At 47.1% G+C, this 23,135-nt stretch overlaps 2 protein-coding genes across 2 annotated transcripts in view; both read right to left on the reverse strand.

Annotated features, from left to right (window-relative positions):
* Nucleotides 1-12,769, reverse strand: part of LOC119372372 (uncharacterized) — a 43,677-nt gene extending 30,908 nt beyond the window's left edge. The window contains exons 1-7 of the mRNA XM_037642845.2: nt 12,446-12,769; nt 11,305-11,410; nt 10,533-10,587; nt 10,400-10,468; nt 8,924-8,979; nt 7,321-7,394; nt 2,938-3,043 (exon numbers count right to left, since the gene is read on the reverse strand). Of these exons, the coding sequence (XP_037498773.1) occupies nt 2,938-3,043; nt 7,321-7,394; nt 8,924-8,979; nt 10,400-10,468; nt 10,533-10,587; nt 11,305-11,410; nt 12,446-12,564 (585 nt within the window). The 5' untranslated portion in view covers nt 12,565-12,769. The remainder of the gene's footprint in view (nt 1-2,937; nt 3,044-7,320; nt 7,395-8,923; nt 8,980-10,399; nt 10,469-10,532; nt 10,588-11,304; nt 11,411-12,445) is intronic.
* Nucleotides 12,770-15,522: 2,753 nt separating this feature from the next.
* On the reverse strand, nt 15,523-21,953 carry LOC119407145 (transmembrane protease serine 6). The gene is made up of 7 exons (XM_049419663.1): nt 21,837-21,953; nt 19,670-19,806; nt 19,053-19,141; nt 18,579-18,657; nt 17,632-17,827; nt 16,613-16,734; nt 15,523-15,869 (listed from the first exon to the last, which is right to left on the reverse strand). The coding sequence occupies exons 1-7, from the start codon at nt 21,904-21,906 to the stop codon at nt 15,711-15,713; spliced, it is 852 nt and encodes a 283-aa protein (XP_049275620.1). The 5' UTR covers nt 21,907-21,953; the 3' UTR covers nt 15,523-15,710.
* Between the last annotated feature and the right edge of the window lie 1,182 nt (nt 21,954-23,135).

The following is a 23,135-nucleotide window of genomic DNA, read 5'->3' on the forward strand; positions in this document are numbered from 1 at the left end:
TGAAACGCGGGCTAGACATGCCGAAATTCTCTCCTGCGCAACGCCGCGATGAGCTCGAGCGCATGCGCGTCCCCTCCGCTTCTCTCTCATCTCCCACGCTGCCCCCCTCTCGCCCGCCTGTCGACCGCGTTCCCCGTTAGCCCTGTGAGAATTAACGGCCAGGCTAGATGGAAGATACGACGCGCGTAGCGTCCCTCTTCGCGTTCCACGACGCGAGGTCGGTAGCATGCCCAACGAACGCCAACGGAACGCGATCGTGCAAGTGCTCCGGCTTCGCATCGCCTCATGGTCCCCTTTAGCGGGAGATGGTGTAATTTTCCTTGGTACTCCTAGCTGGTGGCGCCAGCGAATTTATTTGCGCATAAATACGTTCTGCGTGGCAGTCCAGAGAGCTGTTTCTCCTCTTTCATAACACAGTTCGCCACCGTTTTCTGCTCGGTTTCGGAAAGCGGGATCTCGCCTGATATTCCGCACAATTTCACGTTCGTCTGAGCATACACTCTAAGAAAAAAGGGCGTCCGTTGACTCCTCTTTGCTACACATGTGGCTCTTCCATGGGTGACTCTCTTTCGAGAGTCTCCCTTTAGGCGAGTCGTGGGATGTATGACTCTCTTTAAAAAGGCATGCTAACTCTGTTTTGGAGAGTCGTGCGCCCCACGACTCTCCTGAAGAGTGTCAACCTGACTCTCTAACGAGAGTTGTAGGCGTAGCAAAGAGGAGTCAATTGACTCTCTTTTTTTTCTTTGGGTGCATAATGTCGGCGTACTCGTCATTTTGACATCATGGGGTTCTTTTTTTTTTGCGGTTTGCGGTCGCTGTTCGATTGACAGGCAAAATGGACGCGGCCCGAAAAATTTTCCACCAATCGGGGAGGGCTACGAAGGCCACTTGGGAATGAAAGCTAAACAGAATGTGTATAGTTACGTTAAGCCGCCCATTGCAATATGCAGTTTTCCAGGGCTCCACATTAATTCTCACCATATATATATATATATATATATATATATATATATATATATATATATATATATATATATATATATATAGGAAAGAAGACGACTCTTAAGGGATCGTTTTCTTTGTTAGACGCAATATTAATGAGAACTAACAGACAATAACGCCAAGGAAAGTATAGTGGGTGTTATCTGTAGTATTTAGAATATAAATGTGAAGAAAGTAAAGTGGACGAAAAGATAACTTGCCGCCGGCAGGGACCGAACCTGCGACCTTCGAATAACGCGTCCGATGCTCTACCACTGAGCTACGGCGGCGGTCATCCTCCCGTCCACTTTATGGGGTATATATGTGCATTTAAACCTCGGAGTGTTAGTCAGCGCCATTCGCAGCCATGGCGGCGAGTGTGGAACACTCTTTTTCTGCCTTTCTGGCGTCACGTAGCACGTGATCTTTTTACGAGCTGGCAGCTGACCAATAATCCCTCGCATACTACCTGAAGGCATCAAGTCTGCCAGAACGAGACCCTTGTTATGAATGAAGGAAAGAAGACGACTCTTAAGGGCTCGTTTTCTTTGTTAGACACAATATTAATGAGAACTAACAGACAATAACGCCAAGGAAAGTATAGGGGGTGTTATCTGTAGTATTTAGAATATATATATATATATATATATATATATATATATATATATATATATATATATATATATATATATATATATAAAGAGAGAGAAAGAGAGAGAGAAGCTCCCTTATGCGTACCTCGTTCAGCCATACTACCTGGACGACCGTTCTTGCCGGCGGTGCCTCGTTGAAAACTGCATACATAATCGATTATGGTATTATCGATATCATCAACAGTGAGCAGCTTATTTGAGCAACATGAGCGTCGCGTTTACGTGCAGCTATGCAGCGTCCAACAACGTGCAACTTCGCGATTTCGCATTAGTATATTGATCCTCACCTTTCAGGTATTCGGTGTTCAGGACGTCAAAGTAGCTCTCGTTTGTGATGAACACCGTACACTTTACCACTGTAAGTCAACGCACGCATTGATGGTATAAGAAGGTGAAGGGGTGGGGAGGGGAGGGGGGGCAGAAACACGCCAGTTTAACGTTGTAGTGTAGTAGTAACGGTAATAGTCCACGAAATTAATGTTTTCGTCTCACCATCCTCTACAGTCATTCGTCCAGTTTTCAACACCAACTTCAGATTTTGCAGGGCCTGAAATAAAATGACACTATTGTTACGGAGAATGTCTGAGAGATAAAATTGGTGGTGCGAAAGACGGGTAGGGTTAACCGAAAATGCCACCTTAGCCTGTATGCAATGCGTCTCAAAAGTACAGACCATCACACAGCCCATGCACGGACCTTTCGCTAGCTGCTCGGCCCGCACGCGACTGTCTTCGCCCCATATTTCTCGTTATTAATAAGTATGTTCATGAGCTGCGCAGACGCGACTGGCCTCAAGCATTCTCTTTTTCGTCAGGCAACCCATCCGGCCTACATGTGTTAAAACAATAGCCGTGGAGCAAAAACGCTATGTACTATTTCAAAGTCGGCGTCCAGATTTCCGTCATTCTGGATATCAATATCGATATCTTTCTCGAAACCTGACGTCAAATCCCCGTTCAGAAGTCGCGACCTTTTTTTCTAATGGCTACGGTAGCTGTCATATTGTCTAAATGCCCCCCCCCCCTTCCAATTTGGGCACAAGTTCGCTCAAATAAAGAGTATATCGTCTTGAACACGCCGACTACTGACTTCGTCAACGCCCCGTCCACGTGACAGTATCCACACCACACACACGCACACACACACACACACACACAAACGCACGCATTAACATACATCAAAGGGGATGAGCCCCCCCTCCCCTCCTCTCCCCGAACATAATTAGTTTCTGTATTGCATACGATACAGCAACGATAATAGCGGAGAAAATTCGAAAAAGTGTAAATCACGACTCCCGATTTACCTGTCGCGTCTGCTCCGCGAAGCCACCTGCGATGACTTTGCCAGTTTGTGGATCGATGCCCCTTAGGCCGGATACGTAGAGGGTGTCGCCGACACGGATAGCCTGGCTGAAAAACGAGAGCATGAACAAACATGAAAGAACAAACATGAAAGAGGGATGCAAGGGCGTCCGCAGAACTTTTTCCAGGGGGGGGGGGGGGTGCATCCGCATGAGGAGGGTGGAGGGGGTTGGCTTCCAGCACAGGTAGCCAGATTAGTCAATAGTGTGGAACGTGCAATGTTGGCTGGCAATCCTGAAGGCCGTTTCACACAGATATGCGAGACCTAGTGTGCTTATCAAGCTGTCTAGCTTATTACTACTACATAGAAAAATATTATCCGAAATTTCAAGGGGGGGGGGGCTGCCGCTTCCCTCCCCTTGCACCCCCCTCCGGACACTCATGGAGGGATGTATGATCGCTTGAAACGTCGAAGATAAGTGAACGTCAAACTAAATCTGACAAAAAAAATCAAAGCAACCTCCACCCCGTGTGAAAGCTGTGCGGATTGTGGAGCATTGATTCGCCTGTGTATATGTTGTGTTTATCTGCTCTGTTCTATGTATTTTTTTCCTGCGTTTATCTGCTCTTTCTCTCCTCCTAACTTCCTTTCCTCTGTCTCTCTTCCCTCCTCCCGGAAGAGTAGGCAGGCGTTGTGCACCTCTAGGTGGCAACTGCCGGCCTGCTCTCTCCCTCTTTTCTGTGTGTCCTTGTGCATCTGTGTATGCAAATCAAACACTAATAATAATAATAATAATATTAATAATAATAATAATAATAATAATAATAATAATAATAAAGATAATAATCTGCTCTTTCCTACTCTTCTGTGTTTTCCTTTCCGCGTGATTATGCGATATTTTATATAATTTTCTGTTCTTTTCTTGTAATTATGTGATTTGATTTGGGATTACCTATTTTCTGCTGTATGGCCTCCTTTCTACTGTTTTTCTACTGTTTGCTGCTCCGAGCGCGGTGCGTGTAACTCCCGGCACTGGCGTTTCTCTGTCGCTTCTCTGCAATTTTTTTTTAATTTTTGCACGTGTATAAGTACAAATTTTTTTTAACCTCCTTGATAAGTACACGCATACATACAGACGCATGCACGAGCATACACAATGTTATCAACTGCAGATGCCGCATTCATGCATGGTTTATGAGTTGGATTAGCCTTAGACGTAATATGATAGGTGAATAGATGACCAATACACTTGTTTTTAGCTAAGAGTACTTTTGAGTAACTTTTTAGCTAAGAGTAACATTTGAGAGGATATGGCTGGTAGGGTCAGCACAGGATAGAACTAAGCAACGTATCGAATAACCCATGGCTTGTAGTAGTACTGTAGTAATAGTTAACGACCCCCCCCCCCCACCTTTCATAAAAGTTTTCTGGCTACGCCCCAAAGTCCTCCCTCAGCAATGCTTAGCCCCTCGAGCAAAACTCTGGTCAGCATGCGTTCTATGCATTAATAACAATTTGATGAGGGCCAGTTGGTTCATAATTAGAGCAGATGATGAAACAGCGCGATTTGAACAAGGACAACACATGTTCCATGGTCTTCGTTCCTCTGTTGTCCTTGTTCAAGTCGCACTGTTTCATCATATCTGCTCCAATGCGTTCTTGCTGGGGCATTACGTCCCAAAACCACGATATAATCATGAGGGACGCCGTATAGTGAAGGACTCCGGAGATTTCGACCACCTGGAGTTCTTTAACGAGCACCTAAATCTAAGCACACGCCAGCCTCACGCATTTTAGCCCCCATCGAAAATGCGGCCGAGATTCGATCCGGCGACCTTTGGGTCGGCAGTCGAGCACCATAACCACAAGACCACCACGGCGGTTCGAATGCGTTTCCCTTTCCTTTCCAAAGCCCACGGCGTGGGGAGAAGGTGGCTCACCTGAATCTTGCAACGACGGGCAGTCGGGGATTGTTGACCACTTCGCGTTGGGGCATTCTGGCGACACCCAAGAAGATGGCGAGCTGGGCTAGTTGGTAGGCGCCCATTGTGAATCGTTAGCTCGAAGTGCACCGAGTCGAAGACGCTGACAGTGAAAGTGGACAGGACAGCTAGCGCATGCAGGACGTCAATACCGCGGCACCTCGCATAATACCGAGTGCCACGAGGATGACACCCGTTGCCATGAGCTATAAAAAAAAAACGATTGCTACTACTATTTTATTCGCGTGCAGCGAGCCTTCGCTATAGCAACATCGGCAGCTGCGCGTACAGCTGCACTGCTTGTAACCAGGGCCTGTTATGCTCACTGTGTCCCAAAATGGTAAAGGGGTCGCAAACCACATGGCACGACCGAAGCCAGAAAAGCCAGAACCGCTGCCGCCAGATAGGAGCGGTGTATCTTATCCGTAGACGTAGACGGAGTGCAGGCCCTTCCACCGACATTTGAACCCTTTAGGCCTTGGTGTCCTACAAAAAGGACACGAACGAAAACTGTTCTGCATACTGACATAAAAAATCCGGCACATCCCACGCACTGTGGGAGTCGATGTAATGCGAAGCAGCCAGCAGAGAGCTGCAGACATCGCCTTGTTTCTCTTTGAGGAAAATGAAGTCATTCGTGTCAGGACATCTAGCTCACTATATATCCCATATTTTTAATCCATGTACAATCGTTTATATAATGAAACGTATATTCTGGTATATACAATGCATGACCTGTCATTTATGTTTGTCACACACTCATGTCATGCAATACCAATTTTGGTGTACATCCAGTTAACAAAACGGCCGGAAGCGCACCAACACAGTGTCATATAAATCATGCCGTACATGACATGCATGTTATGATTTGCGTGTTAGGAACTGTCATTTATATTCGTCATACAGTCATGTCACGAAATACTAATTTAGGGGTATACCAAGCTAGCGAATCGGCCGCGAGCGCACCATTAGCGTGGCATGTAAATCATGTTGTACATGAAATGCATGTCATGATTGTCATGTTACCACCTGCCATTTCTGTTCATCATACGGTCGCGTCGCGCAATACCAACGTTGCTGTATGTACAGCTAGCGCAACGACCGCGAGCAGACCATGAGCATGGCATGTAAATCATGCCCTCATGACATGCATGTCATGATTTTCATGTTACCACCTGTCATTTTATGTTCGTCATATGTATACAGTCACGTCACGAAATACCACTTTTGGGGTATACCAAGCTAGCGAATCGGCCGCGAGCGCACCATGATTGAGCCCGGCGTGTAAATCGTGCCCTATACGACATGCATGTCATGATTTTCATGTTACCACCTGTGATTTATGTTCGTCATACAGTCACGTCACGCAATACCAATTTTGTTGTATATCAACCTAGCGAAACGGCCGCGAGCGCACCATGAGCGTGGTATGTAGATCATGCTGTACACGACATACACGTCGTGGCTTTCGTATTACCACCTGTCATTTATGTTCGCACAGCAGTGGCGTATCCAGGGGGGGGGGGGCACACCGGGCCCGTGCTCCTCCCCCCCCCCCCCCCGGAAATGTTCTGCCCAGGGGATACAGAGCACAAATTGACACTCGGCCCCACTTATGTGCCCGGACCCAATGTCGGATCAAGGAAGTGCCCCCCACCCCCCCCCTCCCCCCGAAAAAAATTTCTACCTACGCCACTGCCATATAGAAATATTTCGTCGTACCAATTTCGGTATATGTCCATCTAATTAAATGGTCGCGAGCGCCCCGAGACGATGTCATGTATATCATGCTGTACATGAAATGCCTGTCATGATTTCTATGTTATGACCTGTCATTTATGTTCGTTATGCCATACCAATTTCAGTATACATCCCATTAACAAACGGCCAGGAGAGCACAAAGTCGTAGGCGGACGGACGGACGGACAGACAGACAGAAAGACAGTTTTATATTACATGCAGTATATTTTCATTGAATTCTCTTGTGACGTGTACATCTGCATTCCCCATCATTAAAAGAAAGTGAAGTTTGTGCTTCAATTCTGTTGAACTTGCGAAAAGACTAACAAGATTTCTGCTGGTCTTTTAAGTTCTTACTAACAAGAGTTCATTGCACACAGTGTAATGCTTCGATGAATTTCATGAACTAACGAATGCAGCATTTATGATTCCAAAGCTGGCATTGCGGCCCTAGTGGAGCGAGGTGGTGAACCTTTATCAAAGCTTACAAAAACACGGCAACCATTTTTAAATCACACAAACGAAACAGTGTGCGAGTCAACCGGAGCATCTAGTTTCTAGTTTGTTACCACATCAGACACAGTAAATGAAGAGCAACGTGCTGGAAAATTCTATTCATTATTTTGCTTTCTTTTACGAACTGACATACACATAGCGGCTACAGTTTGGCAAGAGATCTTCCAGGTATCAACGGCTCCGCGTCGACTGCAATCGCCTCTATCTCAACGCAGGCTTCCTGTGTAAGGAAAAATATGAAGATTTAAGTATGGAAAGTCCTACACTTCCATGTGTGTGTGTGTACTAGTGTGTGTACGTATGTAATCCTCCTCAGTTTCATGATATTCTGATTTTACTTTTTTTTATGAACCAGGAAGAAATCAAGTAATATAATCGTACTTGATATAAGATCGGACGCATGAAGTGCTAAATGCAGGGGGTTTAGAAACAGTAGTGCAGTCAACCTTTATGAAAACTGAAATGAATTTGGTGTACACCACTGCACTGTGACAGACAATAAAAAGTGCTCATAAAAAAGTACACCCGCAAAATAGTGAGTTGTCACGAAAATTCAGGTTGCAGCTTCAACTAGGTCAGCCTAGTTCAACTAGGTCAACCATGTCATACTACATCCTCATGTGGGTTTTTGGTCACGCTTGCAAAAGCTGAATTTCTGCGTCTTTTGCCAACACAACTGCACCCATGCAAGCATGTGGTGCAATTACTGTGATGCATCTTTTTGGTCGTGAACGTAATGACGGCTTCCACCAAACTCGCGCATTGAAACATAAAAGAAGTGTGGTATAGAATCATTTTTACCAAGAGCGGCACTTGTACCAAATAGATCGAACCAAGACAGAAGGCTCCTTTACGCTGACAACATTTATTGCAACTTGACAGCAAAGAACAGTATCACCACCAGAAGCATTTATGAGTCAACTTTGTTGCTGTTCCCAAGTCTGTTCATGAACCAAAGTGCGTGTATAATCCATGAAGTGCTTTTTTTTGTACTTGATTCCCCAAAAAGTTCCTTAATCGAAAAATAGAAGCATATATGTCTGTAATAACGGCAGTGTCAAGTGACAACTTTGGGCACATTTGAAAAGGACAGTATTCGGAGAGTCCTTATTGGCAGTCCACGGCAATAGCTTCGATCTCCACAGCAGCATTCTGCAGGAAGGGTAAAGAAAGAGAGAGAGAGAGGGGACATTTACTAAAATGAGAAAGGGGATGTACACACAGGCAAACGACGCACCAAAGCAGCACAGCGTCACAAAGTCAGACAGCAGTGGAAAGTTGAGAGAATGAGACATTTCGACCAAAACTGACACGATGAAGCAAGAACAGATGAAATCACATTGAAGCTGCTTTACGTGTGCCCTCTACCAGTAAATTTGTCGTCAGCTCCCTCTCATCATGTCTCTCAAATCAGAGAAGAGCGTATGCTCCTTATCTTTCGATTTTCTACGTGTGCGAGGTGAGCGAATGGGCGTCTAACTGGATTCTCAAGAATTCCAGAAATGGGTCATCACAAATGGCAGCTAAACTTCTTGACATGGACGTCCCTTAGATGCCGACATCACCCTGTGTGGACCTCTACGACATACTGAAAGATTTCATATCCGAATGACTGAAGCGTCTATTCTGTCCTTGTCGCAAGCAATTCATGCAGTCGGCATGTTAGCTCAACTGACTGCTTTATACATAACTGTAGACGGTTCTGCTATGTATGCATGCACGATCGTTCCATGTGAAAAGTAGACTCACCAGAGGAAGCTTGGCCACTTGAAATGCAGCACGAGCTGGCTGTTTTTCTGTGAAAACTGGTGAAAAAGAAAAGGCGTAAGACTATATCCCTTACGTACAGTGCTGACATTTAACTGAAACGTCAACACTAAAATAGTCTTAATAAAAGATTAAGGGAGTACTGACACAAATTTCGGAAATTTTCGTATTGTTGCCCTAAAGCATAGAGAAATCTAAAAAAAAGAGTATCATGGTGCAGTTGCCACTGCACAGCTAGGCGAGAATGTTACAATCGTAGCTAAAGAAATGCAACAAGACTGCTACTCGAATCTCTGCCGATACAGACGACACCAGATACTGTTAACACAACAGGCGAAAATATACCCCACTTTTACGGCCGTTTGTTACATCATGAACTGTGTACTATCGCGCTCAGTATGAGCTACACCGCGGGAGCCAAGGCCAAGAACACTGTAAGGTTTTGCAGTGGCGTCGATCGTGACATGATTTTGAGTTATCAGGGGAGGATTTGGCTGTTCCTGCGAGTGCGCATCGCCTCCACTTGCTTTAACGCTCGCTCTCGTTTTGCCCTGTTGTGATATCAGCTTCAAAAATTGTAACTGCCGCCGTGGTTGATGCCCAAACTGCAAATTTTCTTCAGTAAAGCTAAATAAATGGCAAGAGGTTAAAGCAAGCAATTGGGAGTGATGCACTCTCATAGGAACAGCCAAACTCTCTCCCAATAACTTTAAAATATGCCACGATCAGCATCACTGTACAACCTTGCACTGTGCTGGGCCACGAGCTCACGTGGTGTACCACGCCCTCATGCGGTGTAGCTAATACTGAACACAATAGTACATAACTGGACAACAGCCCTATGACTGCTGCACTGTGAAAAAGGAACCTGTACAGGTTCCAAAACATCAAAACTGTTCTTTTTGACTTGGTCAGGGGCTGTAATTTTCATTAAGTGCGACATGTACCTGACCAGGCAAGCTTTTCCCAAACTCTTGACTATTTTACAGTATCGCTTACCAGTGCTTTTCTTTGTGCCTTTGACATTGGGGAAGTTAATCGTACTCAACACTGGCTTGTGTGTTTTCTGTTATATACAACTGCTGCCGAAAGACATCAGAAAGGAACATGATGACAATAAGCAGAACACCCCCAAGGGCAAATATCCAAGATACGCGTAGTGCTATGTTTGTCAGACTTTTGCTGCTGTTGCAGCTGCATTGTACGTGTTGTGGGAACAGCAATGTTCGTTTTATGCCTATGAGTAAAGCAGGGCCGTAGCCTGGAATTTTTTTCTGGGGGGGGGGGGGGGGGCACTTGCTGGAAACCTTGAATCATTTGAGAAAAACACCTATTTTCATTATTTTTGGTAAAGACACCTACTTCACCGAAATCCCGGGGAGGGGGGGGGGGGGGCTTTCTGCTCCCCCCTTTGGCTACGGGCCTTGTGTAAAGACAAGAGAACAAACTCGTACTCACATTCGGCGTAGACCTTGTTCATTTCCTGGAAGTCATTCATGTTCCCAAGGTACACCGTGCACTTTGCAACTGGAAGAGATCAGATACATTATGCAGAAGGTGCAGTCAACAACCAACTCATGCCTCAGCTTACCGCACTTCAGAGACATACGGCCAGCCTCCAGCACTTTGGTCAAGTTTGTCAGGGCCTGAAAAATGAGGAACAAGATGTTTACAGACAACTGCTTGCAAGCACATTATCTGTTTCTTGTATAGCCACAGCGTTGCCAGGCAAAATAAAACTTAAGTCACATTAAACTGTACTTTAACTATGAAATAATTTTTTGCCACATGTAACCATTTCGTATGGAGTATCAAAACCAAGTGGAACAAACCTTTGTGCTGACCACATTAGTTACGTGCATAGTATACAGAGTAAAAGCAGTCATGGCAAAGCTGTAGGGCTAGCAATCGCTTAATTTCGTTTTTTAACGTCTGTACGCAGCCCGTCTGCAAACAGTGCACGCATGGTGGTGAGTTAACATGGCGAAAATTTCAGACAACGATCTCTAATGATTCAGCACAATTATTTCAGCATCTGATCCCTTCAGTTGCCCTATCTCATAGGTTAACTCGAGAAGTCTTATTGGCTGCAACTGTACGATAGCTACAAGTGTGCAAGACATGTCTTACAAGCTCCATGCAATTCGCTGAGAGAATTATGGTCCTGTGTGTGCGTGTTTTCTTGTGTATTTGTCTTTCACGCTGATTAATTTTGCAAGTATTATGGCGATTGGGTGAAGTCATTGGTTTCGTCGTTCTGCCTTCGGGGATGCCCAATGAAGCCATCACAGTTGCTGCTGCATGTGCCGTGAAAGAGGAGAGCCTTTTTCAACGGTAACAAAGCAAGCGAGAGCATCCCTCACCTGCCTCGTCTCAGCTGCAATTCCACCCGGAACCAACTTGCTCGTGCTTGGATCCGCACCGATCTGGCCGGACACATACATGGTATCGCCGACCCGAATGGCTTGGCTGCAAGTGTTGGAATATTCTTAACCTTACTATAAAGACACATCAACGTCCTCCTCAACCTATCAACCCCAAAATTTCAACATATGCTGGTTTACATAACACAAACAGCATCCCGAGACCACCCTCTGCATGTCCTGTAAGAAACGCATAATGTGCACCATTGAAATGTGGGCAGAAATTTGCAAATTACGAGGAGTTTGAAAAACTTAATGTCATTACTCAGGCTTCAGCAAATGATAGTTACCTTCGTTGACAACAGTTCTTTCTTTGTGACAACAGTACTAGACTGTTTGCACATAATCTTAGGTGTGACTAGAGCCGCTGCAGCTGCAATTGGGAGTTGAACTATCATAATTTGAGCAGAAATTAGCAAATTACGAAGAGTTCTCGGAGAATTTGATGCTGTTACTCAGGCTTCAGCAAATGGTAGTTACATTCATTAACAACAGCTATTTCCTTGTGACAACAGTACTGGACTGTTTGCACGTAATCTTAGCTATAGCTAGATCCACTCCAGCTGCAACTGTGAGTGCTGATAAAAGTATGTCGATCAATGACGTGTTTACTAATGGCGTTTAAGCATCTCAAACAACCTCGGCGCCACGTCGTAGATACTACGGCTCAGAAAAAGTTAAATAATGAACGAGAATTTTACTGCCGAGTTAGAAGCAGCAAGTTACTTTCCGTTAACTACAAGCATATAACACACTGAGAGGACTTCGTCATGCAGTGGACTAAAACAGGCTGGGAATGACATAACTCACGACCTAGTTCGGCGCTAGAGAGCTAGCTGGAAACAAGTGATATTCATGTAATGTGTGCGTAATCAAGAATGCAGCAGTGTCACTTCTTCAACTTGAGAGCGACCCGCTGTAGGTAAAACTTGGACGAACACCGGCCTACCCGCATATTTTGCGCAACTTGCTTCAACTGCCAACGCCCACTGCAACAACTCGACAAGAACGTCTCGAAGTGCTCTTCAACTGCGAGACGGGTGCACAGGCGACAAGGTTTTGGGCTTTCGAACAAACTCACCTGTACGGTCCAAAGGCTTTGGGAGCATGCTCCGACGTTATAACTTCTCGCGTTGCCTTCGACATACTTCTGACCAAAACAGTGGGGCGCAGATGCCGCGACACAAGCGTAGTAAACATGCACCGCGCAACCGGTTATGTCTCTCTCGGAGTGTCCTTCCTCGTCAGACAAGGACGTTACAAGCGGCTCTCGTTTAACTGCCGCTGCAACGAAACGTCGTGGCGCGGACACTTCTTCAGTATGTAGATAACAGTTGGATCAAGGTTCTTTCGTGGCAAGAGCCGGTTATCGGTGCGGTGGCTGTAGACGGTCGACTTTGCAAATGGTAAACAAACAGGGTTGTCAGGATACTGAGAGTGCTGCAGTTTCGGTTTCGGTAACGAAGCCTGCGGTGAACGATCAGTGCTAGATGAGCGTTTCAATGAAAGCTTCGGTTTGCGTAAACATTGTGAAGGTAGCACGAACACCACTGCTTAAAAAAAAAAAGGTGTCTTATTTTTTCCGATTACAAGAACAAGCTCGGTCCGAACTGCAGCAGCTGTTGTTGTCCTCTGAACATGGCACATACCAAAAGCAGGGGATATTGGCAGTGTAGTTGGTAAACGCTTCCATTATTTCTGTAGTGTACCATTCCTAGATGCTATAGTTAATTAATATATTCATTTGAAGCGCCAATTAGGAGTAATGTAATATTTAGAGTCGGCAGAGTTTAGCAAGATATTCTTAAACGTCCATGTACTCCCTCTCCCCCCCCCCCCCTCCCAAAAAGAAGAACATATGAGCCGTCGAAGAGGTGTTACTCGTATTATTTGCAGACTCACAGGCGTAAGGACATTTCTTTTCTGACTAGCCTCGCACGTAACCGGAAGGTTCATTTCTTTGTGTAATACAAATTACTAGAGCTGAGCTGTAATTTGCACATCTCCTTGATTTTGCGGCGTCCGTCCGCGAGATGAAAAATAAAATAAAACGCCACCTCTCCGGAGCGAGCGATGACGTCACATAATGGCGTCATCACATCATCATGACGTCACGATCTCCGAAATTTGTTAAGTCATCGTGACGTCAGATGACTTCATCAATTGATGTCGATCGGTAAAAGCTTCAGTCATGTGTTTCGCCACGTCAGTCGATTCTAGGCGCTGCGTTAGCGCGGTCGCACGTGGCATGTATGAGTCGACCGTGCATTGTGGGGACACCTGAGTTGCAGCGCGCTTATGAAAGAAGGCCTTCGAGAGCTAGCAGAGATGGGAGTGTGCCCATCAGTATAGTGCACTAGATTATATCCGTCAGCTCCGCTGGTCACCCACCTTCCAGTCCATCCCATCACGAGGTTCCATAATCGGCAAACTCCCTCTCGTGTACCCCCACAAACAATCACGATGATTACCATACCTGAATGGACTCGCAGACTTCCTGACATCCGGGCTAGTGACCACTTCTTTCGTAATTTTGCCCATTTCTTGCTTGAGTGCGGCGCGTACGTGAAAGTGGACGCACACGTTTCTTCGATGGGGTCGACACAAGAAAGTGACTGCGAGCACGTCCTGCAGCAAACACGCTGCAGCCACTTACGATGTAAAGATAGAGTGCGAATGCTAGTTCTCGCCTTTCTGCAGATATACGAGTTTCTGGCTTGAGCGGCGAGATAGCGCTTTTACAGCGAGTCATAAACGTCGCCTTCTAAAGGAAACTGCCCAGTGTTCAACATATTTCGCGCCACTTTGCCTTCCGTTGTGCAGATTACCTGTTTGTCTGCCAGAGATAGAAATAAACATTTAGGTGAGAATGTGTAACTGGGAATCCAACTGGCATGGGTGCGCAGAAGGAGGGGTTAAGGGGGCGCCAAGTCAGCCCCATATCTTGGCTCAGTCGGTTTAGTATTGTCGGTTTAGTATTGCTTAATAATGTGCAGAGCTATGGCAATGAGGTTTCTGACGATAATTACGGCCGATGGACCCCTGGTGTCGCATTTCAAGAACGGCTTGCTTCGCACATTTAACCCCGTGCAGCCGGGGACCAAAGGCAGGCCACAATTCGTTGTGAGCAGAACGTCATTGCTTCATTTTAATTGTTGCACCCATTGCGAAGTTGTTTTTCTGCGGGCGGCGCTGCGGTGACACTCGGCCCTTCCATAATGGAGGACCTTGCGCACGCCTATGCCAACAGCACTGGCGTAGCCAGAGGGGGGTGGGGGGGTCTTGAACCCCCAACTTTTTAATTTTTCAAAAATTAGGTATGGTTGCTGGACCAATCGGAAAACCAACTGGTAAAGCTATCGTAGACCTGCCAGACAGAGGTGGGAGACTTCGATCTTTAGTTCAAAAACCCTCGGGTGATTATATATATCGCTGCTCGAGCCCGAGCCACCAGGCTACGCTGGTCCTTCAATAGCGTCAACAGGGCCCGTAGAGCGAACATTCTAATACCAAATGGGGGCTGGCTATCCCGGACGTTAAAGAAAGGGCGAAGGCAGGGGGCATGCGCTAACTGCATGCTGATGCCATCGTCACGCGTGCTGACTTGCAGGCAAATTTTTGCCGAATTGCGGTAGGGGGATACACTGCAGTCTTAGATGCACTGAACTGACGGGGACAAATTCTGCCGATTCGCTTGTAGGCGAGTGGTTCCAGTTACAGGCCAAATGGTCCCAGTAAGAAACTAGGATCGAGAATACCAACAATGATGGTATAATAAATGACTGCAGGTGTCAATTAAGGGCAGTGTTTCAGAGTTCAACCTATCCCCGTAGCACAACCTTGGACTAGAAACTGCCTCACGCAAGTTTAAGAGATAGGGACAAGTAAGATGAACACTACAAGCATAATATACGACTACAACCGGTGGCTAGAGTCAGGGGTGTAGCGGCGGGGGGGGGGGGGGGGTGGACCCCCCTCCCCGAAATTTTTCGACTTTGCATGTGTATAATACACGCATACATACAAACGCACGCACGAACATAAAAGAAGGATGGTTGAACCGCCCCCGAAAAAACATTTCTGGCTAGAGTCCTCACCTACAATGGTTACATGAAAACCCTATAGGAAGTTGCCCAGAGAAAGCAAACACAGGAGCACACATATACCAGCTTTGTTTTATTGACCCATCAGTGGAAGTTACAGCGATTTGTGAACCCTTGTGTCATCTACAATGACTTGCAATGAGAAATATGACAGCGTGTACTGCGCTGGATGAGCTATCTACAAGCGAAGTGACTATGCAGAAATGGCGATGCGAGGTTCAGGCGCTGCGGGTTGGGCTCGTCTTAAACCTGGATGGGGATGTTGCAGACGAACTTGAGGAAGAAGGAGATCTGCGTGTAGACGTCGGTACCTCCCGGCTGGCACTGGTAGTCGTTGGCGACGCCCACGAGGGTGAATTCTCCGGTCGGCGCCATCTGCACCACAGGGGATCCGCGATCGCCCTGCAAAGGAGTGCATTAGCATACTGTGACACTTGTTTGGTGTATAAAAGGTGCTGGGTGGTCCCATGATCAACAGACTCGCGTAATGAGGGGCAATATAGAATCGGTAGCAAGGACAGTGTTACGTGACATGAAAGAAAGATGTTATGAAAGCAGAAAGTTGTGCTGCCTTCTTTGATAGCTCAGGTGGTAGAGCCACCGTCCCGGAAAGGCAGAGTTCGATTCCCGGACCAGGACGAATTTGTCTTGAACTAGAAGACTTCCTTTACGAGAAATCCGTAGGGATTGCATTGTGGCGTCGTGCTGCAAACCAGTGGTTGTCAATTGCTGTCTAAACCTTCCACCACCTCGCTGGTTTCCGCAGACTAGAAGTGCAAAAACAGGGGCGTAGCCAGAAATTTTTTTTCGGGGGGGGGGGGTTCAACCATACTTTATGTATGTTCGTGCGTTTGTATGTGCGCATGTATATATACGCAAGCAAAACTGAAAAATTTCGGGGGGGGTTGTACCCCCCCCCTGGCTACGCCCCTCTCCAAAAACTGCGGTTGCCAAATTCTAGTTAACATTTGCACGGGGCAGCGCAAACGTTGAAGACTGAAGGCGGGAAAACAGGACAGTGCTGTTAGTATAGGTCCTACTGTGCGTTAAGATCTCGCTGGAACTGGTTGATTGCGCTTATGAGCAATGTGGAGACTGAATGATCGAGTCCCTGTAAGTTCTCAAACATGGCAGGGCATACGCACCGTACAGATTCCAGATTTCTTTCCCATTCCACAGAAGGCGTACGGCTTGTTCTTGAAGAGGGGACACTGGTCACTGCGGAGCTTCTCAATGTTGACCTCCTGCATCAGGTTGTTTCGCCGGCCTATACAGAGGAATAGAGAAGTTCACAATATATCAGTCCACAATTGGCGAGCCAGAAGTTGAGGGAGTACCGCAATAGAAAGAGGAGGATACGCGAACAAATAAACGGGGAAGACAACGTCGGGTGAGCCGACTGGAATTCCGTTCAACCTTTCCTTACATGCTCGGACAGTTCTGTCGTAAGCTGCTCCTAAATTGGCGCGTTTCGACCCGATTGTCGAGTCGAAAGCTGGTCTCCAATGACCACGTCGCGTAGCGTAGCCAGTCCCTTTGCATTATCTGCCCAAAATGTCACCTCTGCGAGCGCATCGGCCAGGAATGTTCAGCCACGCTGCCGTAGCTTTGCCTGCAGACACGCTCTAACGCGAGGACCATGTGATGGGCCGATACGCTTGGTCTTCAGTCATGTTGACCATGCTGTCCTTTCTCTGTTAGCATGCCAACACCACGAGAGGTACACTAAGCCTGGTTAAAGTGACGCAGATGACTGCAATCTCATCCCAGTAACTAGAATGAAGACTAACCATTCGTGTCATTTCAGGACCGTTTCATGTACCGGTCACTGGTCACAGCAGTCTTACTGGAAGCTGCGCAGCTGGCGTGGGCACATTATAGATTGCTTGCACTGATGTCCTTGAAACCACCATGTTGGAGTACCAACACGGTGGGACGCGAAGTTGGCGATGTTACCAGTACATCGCGTACAGGTGCTTACGTTATTCGCGCACAGAGGCCAATAACATTCCGGCCACTATCGCATTGAATCTGGTTAACCGTCACGTGATGCTGCTGCCTTGACGCCATCGATGTCAACGTGCTGTACCAGTACGTTAACAACAAGACTACGTGTCGGCACGCGCAAGGCATCAATAGAAACCGCGGGGGCACGTGCACTCGCCTTGCGGGTCGTATCCGAAGCTGGTGAGCGTGAGCCAGCCTTGGGCGTCGACGCGGGGCTCGGGCAGGCACACCGTGTTGATGTAGCCGTTGGCCGAAGAGAAGTCCACCTCACGCTCGAGTTGGAGGAGGGCCAGATCGTAGCTGTACATGTCGCGCTCGGGATCCCAGCGGGGATGCAGCACACGCTGGTACACCTATACAGACGCGCACACAAATGAAGTTTATGATGACGTCAGAAATGGGCTACCGGAATGTCGTAAAATTAAAAGACGCGGCGTCGCTGACCCGAGTTGAGCTTTGCGGCTCCTAAAGCATGCATTGACTGTCTGTGGTAGTGAAACAGCAAGCAAGATCGTCCAACTTGAGCTTTCTTCCTTTCATTCCCCCTCCACCTTTTCGTTGAAGCAGGAGGAGAGGCACATGATAAAGGCACTTCAGGGCAGGCTCAAGCTTGCCGAAACTATAAATGCTTCCGCGGTCACAAGCAAATGCCCACGTCATAACGCCGTGGCAGCCTAGATTTTTGCCATGGCGCTCGCATGACAGTGGAAGAGACTTGTCGCATGCCAAAAGCGCCCGCGCGTCGAGTGATCGGCGTTCAAACAAGACAGAAGGTCAGCGACTTGAAGAGATGAATACTATTCATGAACAGGTGGTGTCGCTGGAGCCAACGCTCCAAATAGAAGAGCACTGATCTAAACGTTGGCTCGAGCGACACCTTGTATTCGAGAACATTCATCTGCGATAGGGTGTCTACAACGATTGAATTTACGGAGTTACGATGGTGGCGGTGCGCAGGAGACTATGGTACGAGAGCGCATCCAGGTGACAGTGCTGCACGAGTACAGCCTACGTTAACACAAAAAATTAAACTGGTCACAGTCTAATGGGCAACAAGGCTATGTCGACAGACTGAGACTTACAGCGATGACTATTCATACATACGGCGTAAGTGCGCTCCGTGGGAGATTCCTTGTCCAGGTCGGTCTTGCCAAGCTTTACCTGGAGTCGAGTTGGGCGATAGCTGGAAAGGAAAAAGAACATGCAGTTATAGCGCCGAGGCGAATGAGCCGCACTAGAGAAATTTCAGTGGCACACATTGTTCGGTTAGTGAAGGGCTAGACTGAGGTTTGAGAAGACAAAAGATAAGCAGTCCTGCATCTGCGCCTAGCCCTTCAATTGTAGACTACTGCAAAAGGTCGAATAGGGCATGGGTAATATGAAGGAGTGGGAGATGCATGTGCAGTGTGAACTGTCACTGATCATTGAAAAGCAAAGGACTGCACGATTCTGGCGGCCTATTACGAAACACGCATTAGCCAATCGCTTTCGAAATGTTCTGAAGTGGACGGACTGAAACACACTGCGCATGTGGTGTCCGAGATCATGCACTGACGAAGTTCAATCGGATATACCCACTCTTGAACGAGGTAGGCCGTGGTGAGGACGAAGTTGCAGGAGACCAGGGCTCCACCGCCTATGGGTTGACCGTCAGCGTAGATGATGGCCTGCACAGAAAAAGAAAAACTGATGCATCACGGGACTAGCAAGCTACAACGAAGATGGTCAAATACGTGACAATGAAAGTAAATTACAGTGGTTGGCAATAACTGAATTGCAAAGGCAGAGTTAGCACTAAAACTGAGAAATCGACACATGGGGGGGTATCAGTTGAACACGATCATGTGTTCGGCCGACTTGTGAATGCTGTCTTCGTGAAGTAAAAACCCTTATCCCACAATCTAGTTACTTGAACGCGTGAACATTTTACAGCGAGTTAACCCCCTCCGCCCACACACGAACCGACATCTCCCCAAAGTTTATTCGAGACCAACCCTCTCCCATTTTCCCCCTTACACACAGGCGCTCATCCAGCCAAGCCCGTGTTCTGGTAACACCATCCGAAAACCGAAGTTCTGGATAAACACCCGAAACATTCGTGAACCCATGGCGAAAGTACAAGCTAAGACATTCATGAACGTGTCCATATATAGCCACTCATTTTCTCCAACGTTAGCGTATAAGAGCGCACGCACGTGCCACGGGTAACGGCCCCTGGTGGAGTTGGAGCCGCCGTAGGTTCGTCCGGACAGCAGGTCCCAGGGGTCGCGGGGCCGGCCACAGTTGCTAGGCACGCATGCCAGGCAGTAGGGCTTGTACGGGAACGAGGCCGCTGGAAAGAATGAGAAGGCAACTCTGATATGTCCGCCATCAACCACCGTAATTGAAATACCAGTCCTTCGGAAGGATCTGCTAATGCCAAGGGGGACTGTCGCACGGTCGGTGTCGAACGTTCAGGGGACACTATATAGACTGTTTCAAGATTGCGATAGCAGGACTACGTGCTGTACCCTAAGATACTTCCGGTCATTTTATTTATTGCTCTAGAACACCGAAGCGGAAAGCGCATTTTTGTCACAGTAAAGAAGTATACTCTTTTTCCGTTTTCACATAAAGGAAAGGCGCTTGACTAACTCGTAATGTTGTGCATAGCTTAGAAGAATACATATTTGAATTATTTTGCTAGACACAAGGTGAAAAGTGTTGAAACCCTACGGGCTACAGAAGAATTGATGCCTGGGCAAGTTGGAACTGGTTATGCATGTTCCAAACGGGCGGCGCAAAAACAAGGGACAAAGGCGCTCTTGTGTAGTTTTTCCTTTGTCCCTTGTTTTTGGCGCCGCCCGTTTGGAACATGCATCCCTACAGGCTACTCGCCAAGGTGTTTGTAAACAGCGAAACCGTATATAGGTCTGAGAAAGCTGCTTGCCAACAACTTGACCATTCGGTGGACTGCATAGTAATGTCAGCGCGTTTTAGAACAGGCCGGAAATTGAAATTCGAAGCTCTCTGTCGTAGCAGCGGGGACTGTTGGCTTTGACGCGGTCCCTAAACTTTTGACGCCGACTTTCGCCCATACAGAAATGGGACTAAAGACAACATAGCGAGACGCCCTGAAAAGAATGAACAACACATCGCTAGCTAGTTGTTCATCACAAGGCAAGTACAGCGCCCACTTCAGGAAGACATACAGGAGCACGAGCATGCGCTGTTCCTTGGCAGTCTTCGTGGAGTGTGCGCTGCATTGGCCTTGTGACCTGAAAATCAAAATAGTGGCCACCTACTGACAGGAGTGTCGCAAGGAATTAAGCAAAAAGTCATGCGGAATAAAAATGGATTGAGCACGTGGCAAAATGCGCCGACGTTGAACAGCGCGGGCGCCATGTTCGAGTACGGGCTAGCAGAATGAGGAGCTGCGTCGCAACTTGTCGTGAAGACTACATAAGCACAATACTGATGTAGTCAGCTGCATGCAGTCAAACCCCTAAAATGGTGTTCATGCCGAGAACGCATCCTGCACGACACGTTAACCACATTGCGTATTCAGAATGAACTTTCGTCGAGGAGGGAGGCAGTATGGCATGCTTCCCTAGACAAAGGAATGTTGTACAGGCCTTCCGAAAGAGACGCCCTGCTGCAGACATTGAACTTGGCAGCGCTATGCGACCGGTGATACAGCCGAACACCAGACAGCTTGTGCAAAAAAAAAAAAAAGAAAAAGGAAGAACAAAATGCATACCCACAGTAAACTGAACTAGCCGAGACTATACTGGACTGCATTACGCTGACAAGGGATACAGCTAACCACTTGGAAAACCTAGGTTTTGAGCGCGAAAAAGTAGATGTACGAAAAGAGGAACGTACACCCCGGCAAAGTATGACGAACCAACAAGCAAGCATCGCCACTCTCTTCACTTCGAAAAAGCGAACAGCTCAAAGCACGGGATGGAGAGATTGATACATACGAAGCGCTTTGTTTAAGCTCTATTCGTCCCGTCCTTGAGCAATGTTTCGATTTTTCAAACGTTGTACCAACCAGCCTAAGCTAGGAAGTTATTACTGTTGAACAAGCAGCGCAAAAGACTGACACAGGTAGGAAGAGCTAGCACAGACGAGTGCTAGATGCGAACCAAGTGTCCCACCAGGCTGTGGTGGCATGTACGCTCCGGTCTGCCTCCGAAGGAGCCCGGTAGGACGTTGGGTTCGTATCCAGCACTCGTCTGGTCTTGCTGTTCCTTCTTGTGGTCCTGGCTTTTGCGCAATACAAATTCCCACAAACTCGCCCAAATTCCAATTCTTGCAAGTTATTGCTGCTAACGCCCAACGGCTAACTAAGAAACAACTTCAACTCTCCGCACTGACAAAGGAGCTCACCACATAGGCCAGAAATGCAGCAGGAAACGAACAGGACAACGATCGCACGCAGATCCATGGCGTCTGGTCGGGCTGTCGCTTGATGGTCGATCGTTGTGAGGTTGGGCGCTATTCAACGTTGCTTTAAGTAGGCATACTTTTCCCTTTCCACTTTTTTCATCTTGCCCTTTCTTTATTTTCGGTATCAGAAGATGAGACATAAGTTTAGTCGCGAGTTCAAAACACGTGCAGTGTCAAGATTAAACCTCGATCACGATAAAAAAAAAAAAAACGACCTTAGACGAATGACAGTTGCTGTTTCCGCATTCACCACCGAAATAAGTGGATAAATTTCATCAAAGAAAGAAAGAGAGAGAGAGAGAAAGAAGTACAAATGGGGAGCTAAAATCGGCACAGCGTCAGCCGTCCGATTGCCTCACAATGAAGACAGCACTGACGGTCGTTTAGAAAAGGAGTATTCAAAGTAAACCGGTTATAACAAACTAATCTACGATTTGCCATTTCCGCTTACTGGGCTGATAATGTGCATGTAATAGAATGGCTATGCGTCACTGCACTGAACCAGAGAAGATATATTACAACAGGGGGCATATAGTATCTTCCTTTTGGCGATTGCTGATACCAGCTAGATTACTGAGGACCATCTGACAGAAACCACACTCATTACAGTGACAGTGAGGTGCCGGCTTTTTTCGATTACCATGTTAGATAAAATACTTCGTGATTCATGGCACGAGTTCTTCATATCGATCGTGCGTTGCTTGAAAGCCGATCGCAATATTTTATCAACACCACTTAAAGACCTCAGTCGTGTTGCGCCTTTAAGCGGCCTGTAATTAGAAGTAATAAAATTTGTAAAGTAATCAACCCACTTAATTTCGGCGCACTTCCAAGCACAAACAAGCATCTCCGTTCTTCACAAGTAAATTATTTGTTAATTCACACTCACTGTCTCATACATACGCATAGCTTCCCGCTATGGCGAGGGGTTCGAACCCCTCGCCATAGAATTGAGAAGGGGGAGCACTGTGTTTCGCCACAGTGCTCCCCCCTTCCCTCCCACGACGTTGGCCAAGCCCTAAAGAACACAAGCTTCGCAAGTGACGCTTTCATAATACTAGCGAACGCGCACAAAGACCATAGGACGACACGAGACAGACAACCGCTTTCTGCGTAGTCTGTGTGTCTTCCTGTGTAGTCTTCGTACGTGTTCGCTAGTATTGTGGAAGTGTTCGATCAGTACCAACTAGTCCGGACAGCTCAATGCATTCGCAATGGACGCCAAAA

The sequence above is a fragment of the Rhipicephalus sanguineus genome, chromosome 10 (assembly GCF_013339695.2).
Source record: "Rhipicephalus sanguineus isolate Rsan-2018 chromosome 10, BIME_Rsan_1.4, whole genome shotgun sequence".
Taxonomy (NCBI): Eukaryota; Metazoa; Arthropoda; class Arachnida; order Ixodida; family Ixodidae; genus Rhipicephalus; species Rhipicephalus sanguineus.

Bases quoted from the DNA above. Each gene is read 5' to 3' on its own strand.
- LOC119407145 (XM_049419663.1), bottom strand. From the start codon at position 21,906: ATGGATCTGCGTGCGATCGTTGTCCTGTTCGTTTCCTGCTGCATTTCT. The intron at 19,142-19,669 runs GTGCGTGCGCTC...TTTTCTGTGCAG, and splicing joins GGGGCCGTTACCCGTGGCAC to GCCATCATCTACGCTGACGG. The intron at 15,870-16,612 runs GTGCGTATGCCC...ACTCCTTTGCAG, and splicing joins AGAAATCTGGAATCTGTACG to GGCGATCGCGGATCCCCTGT.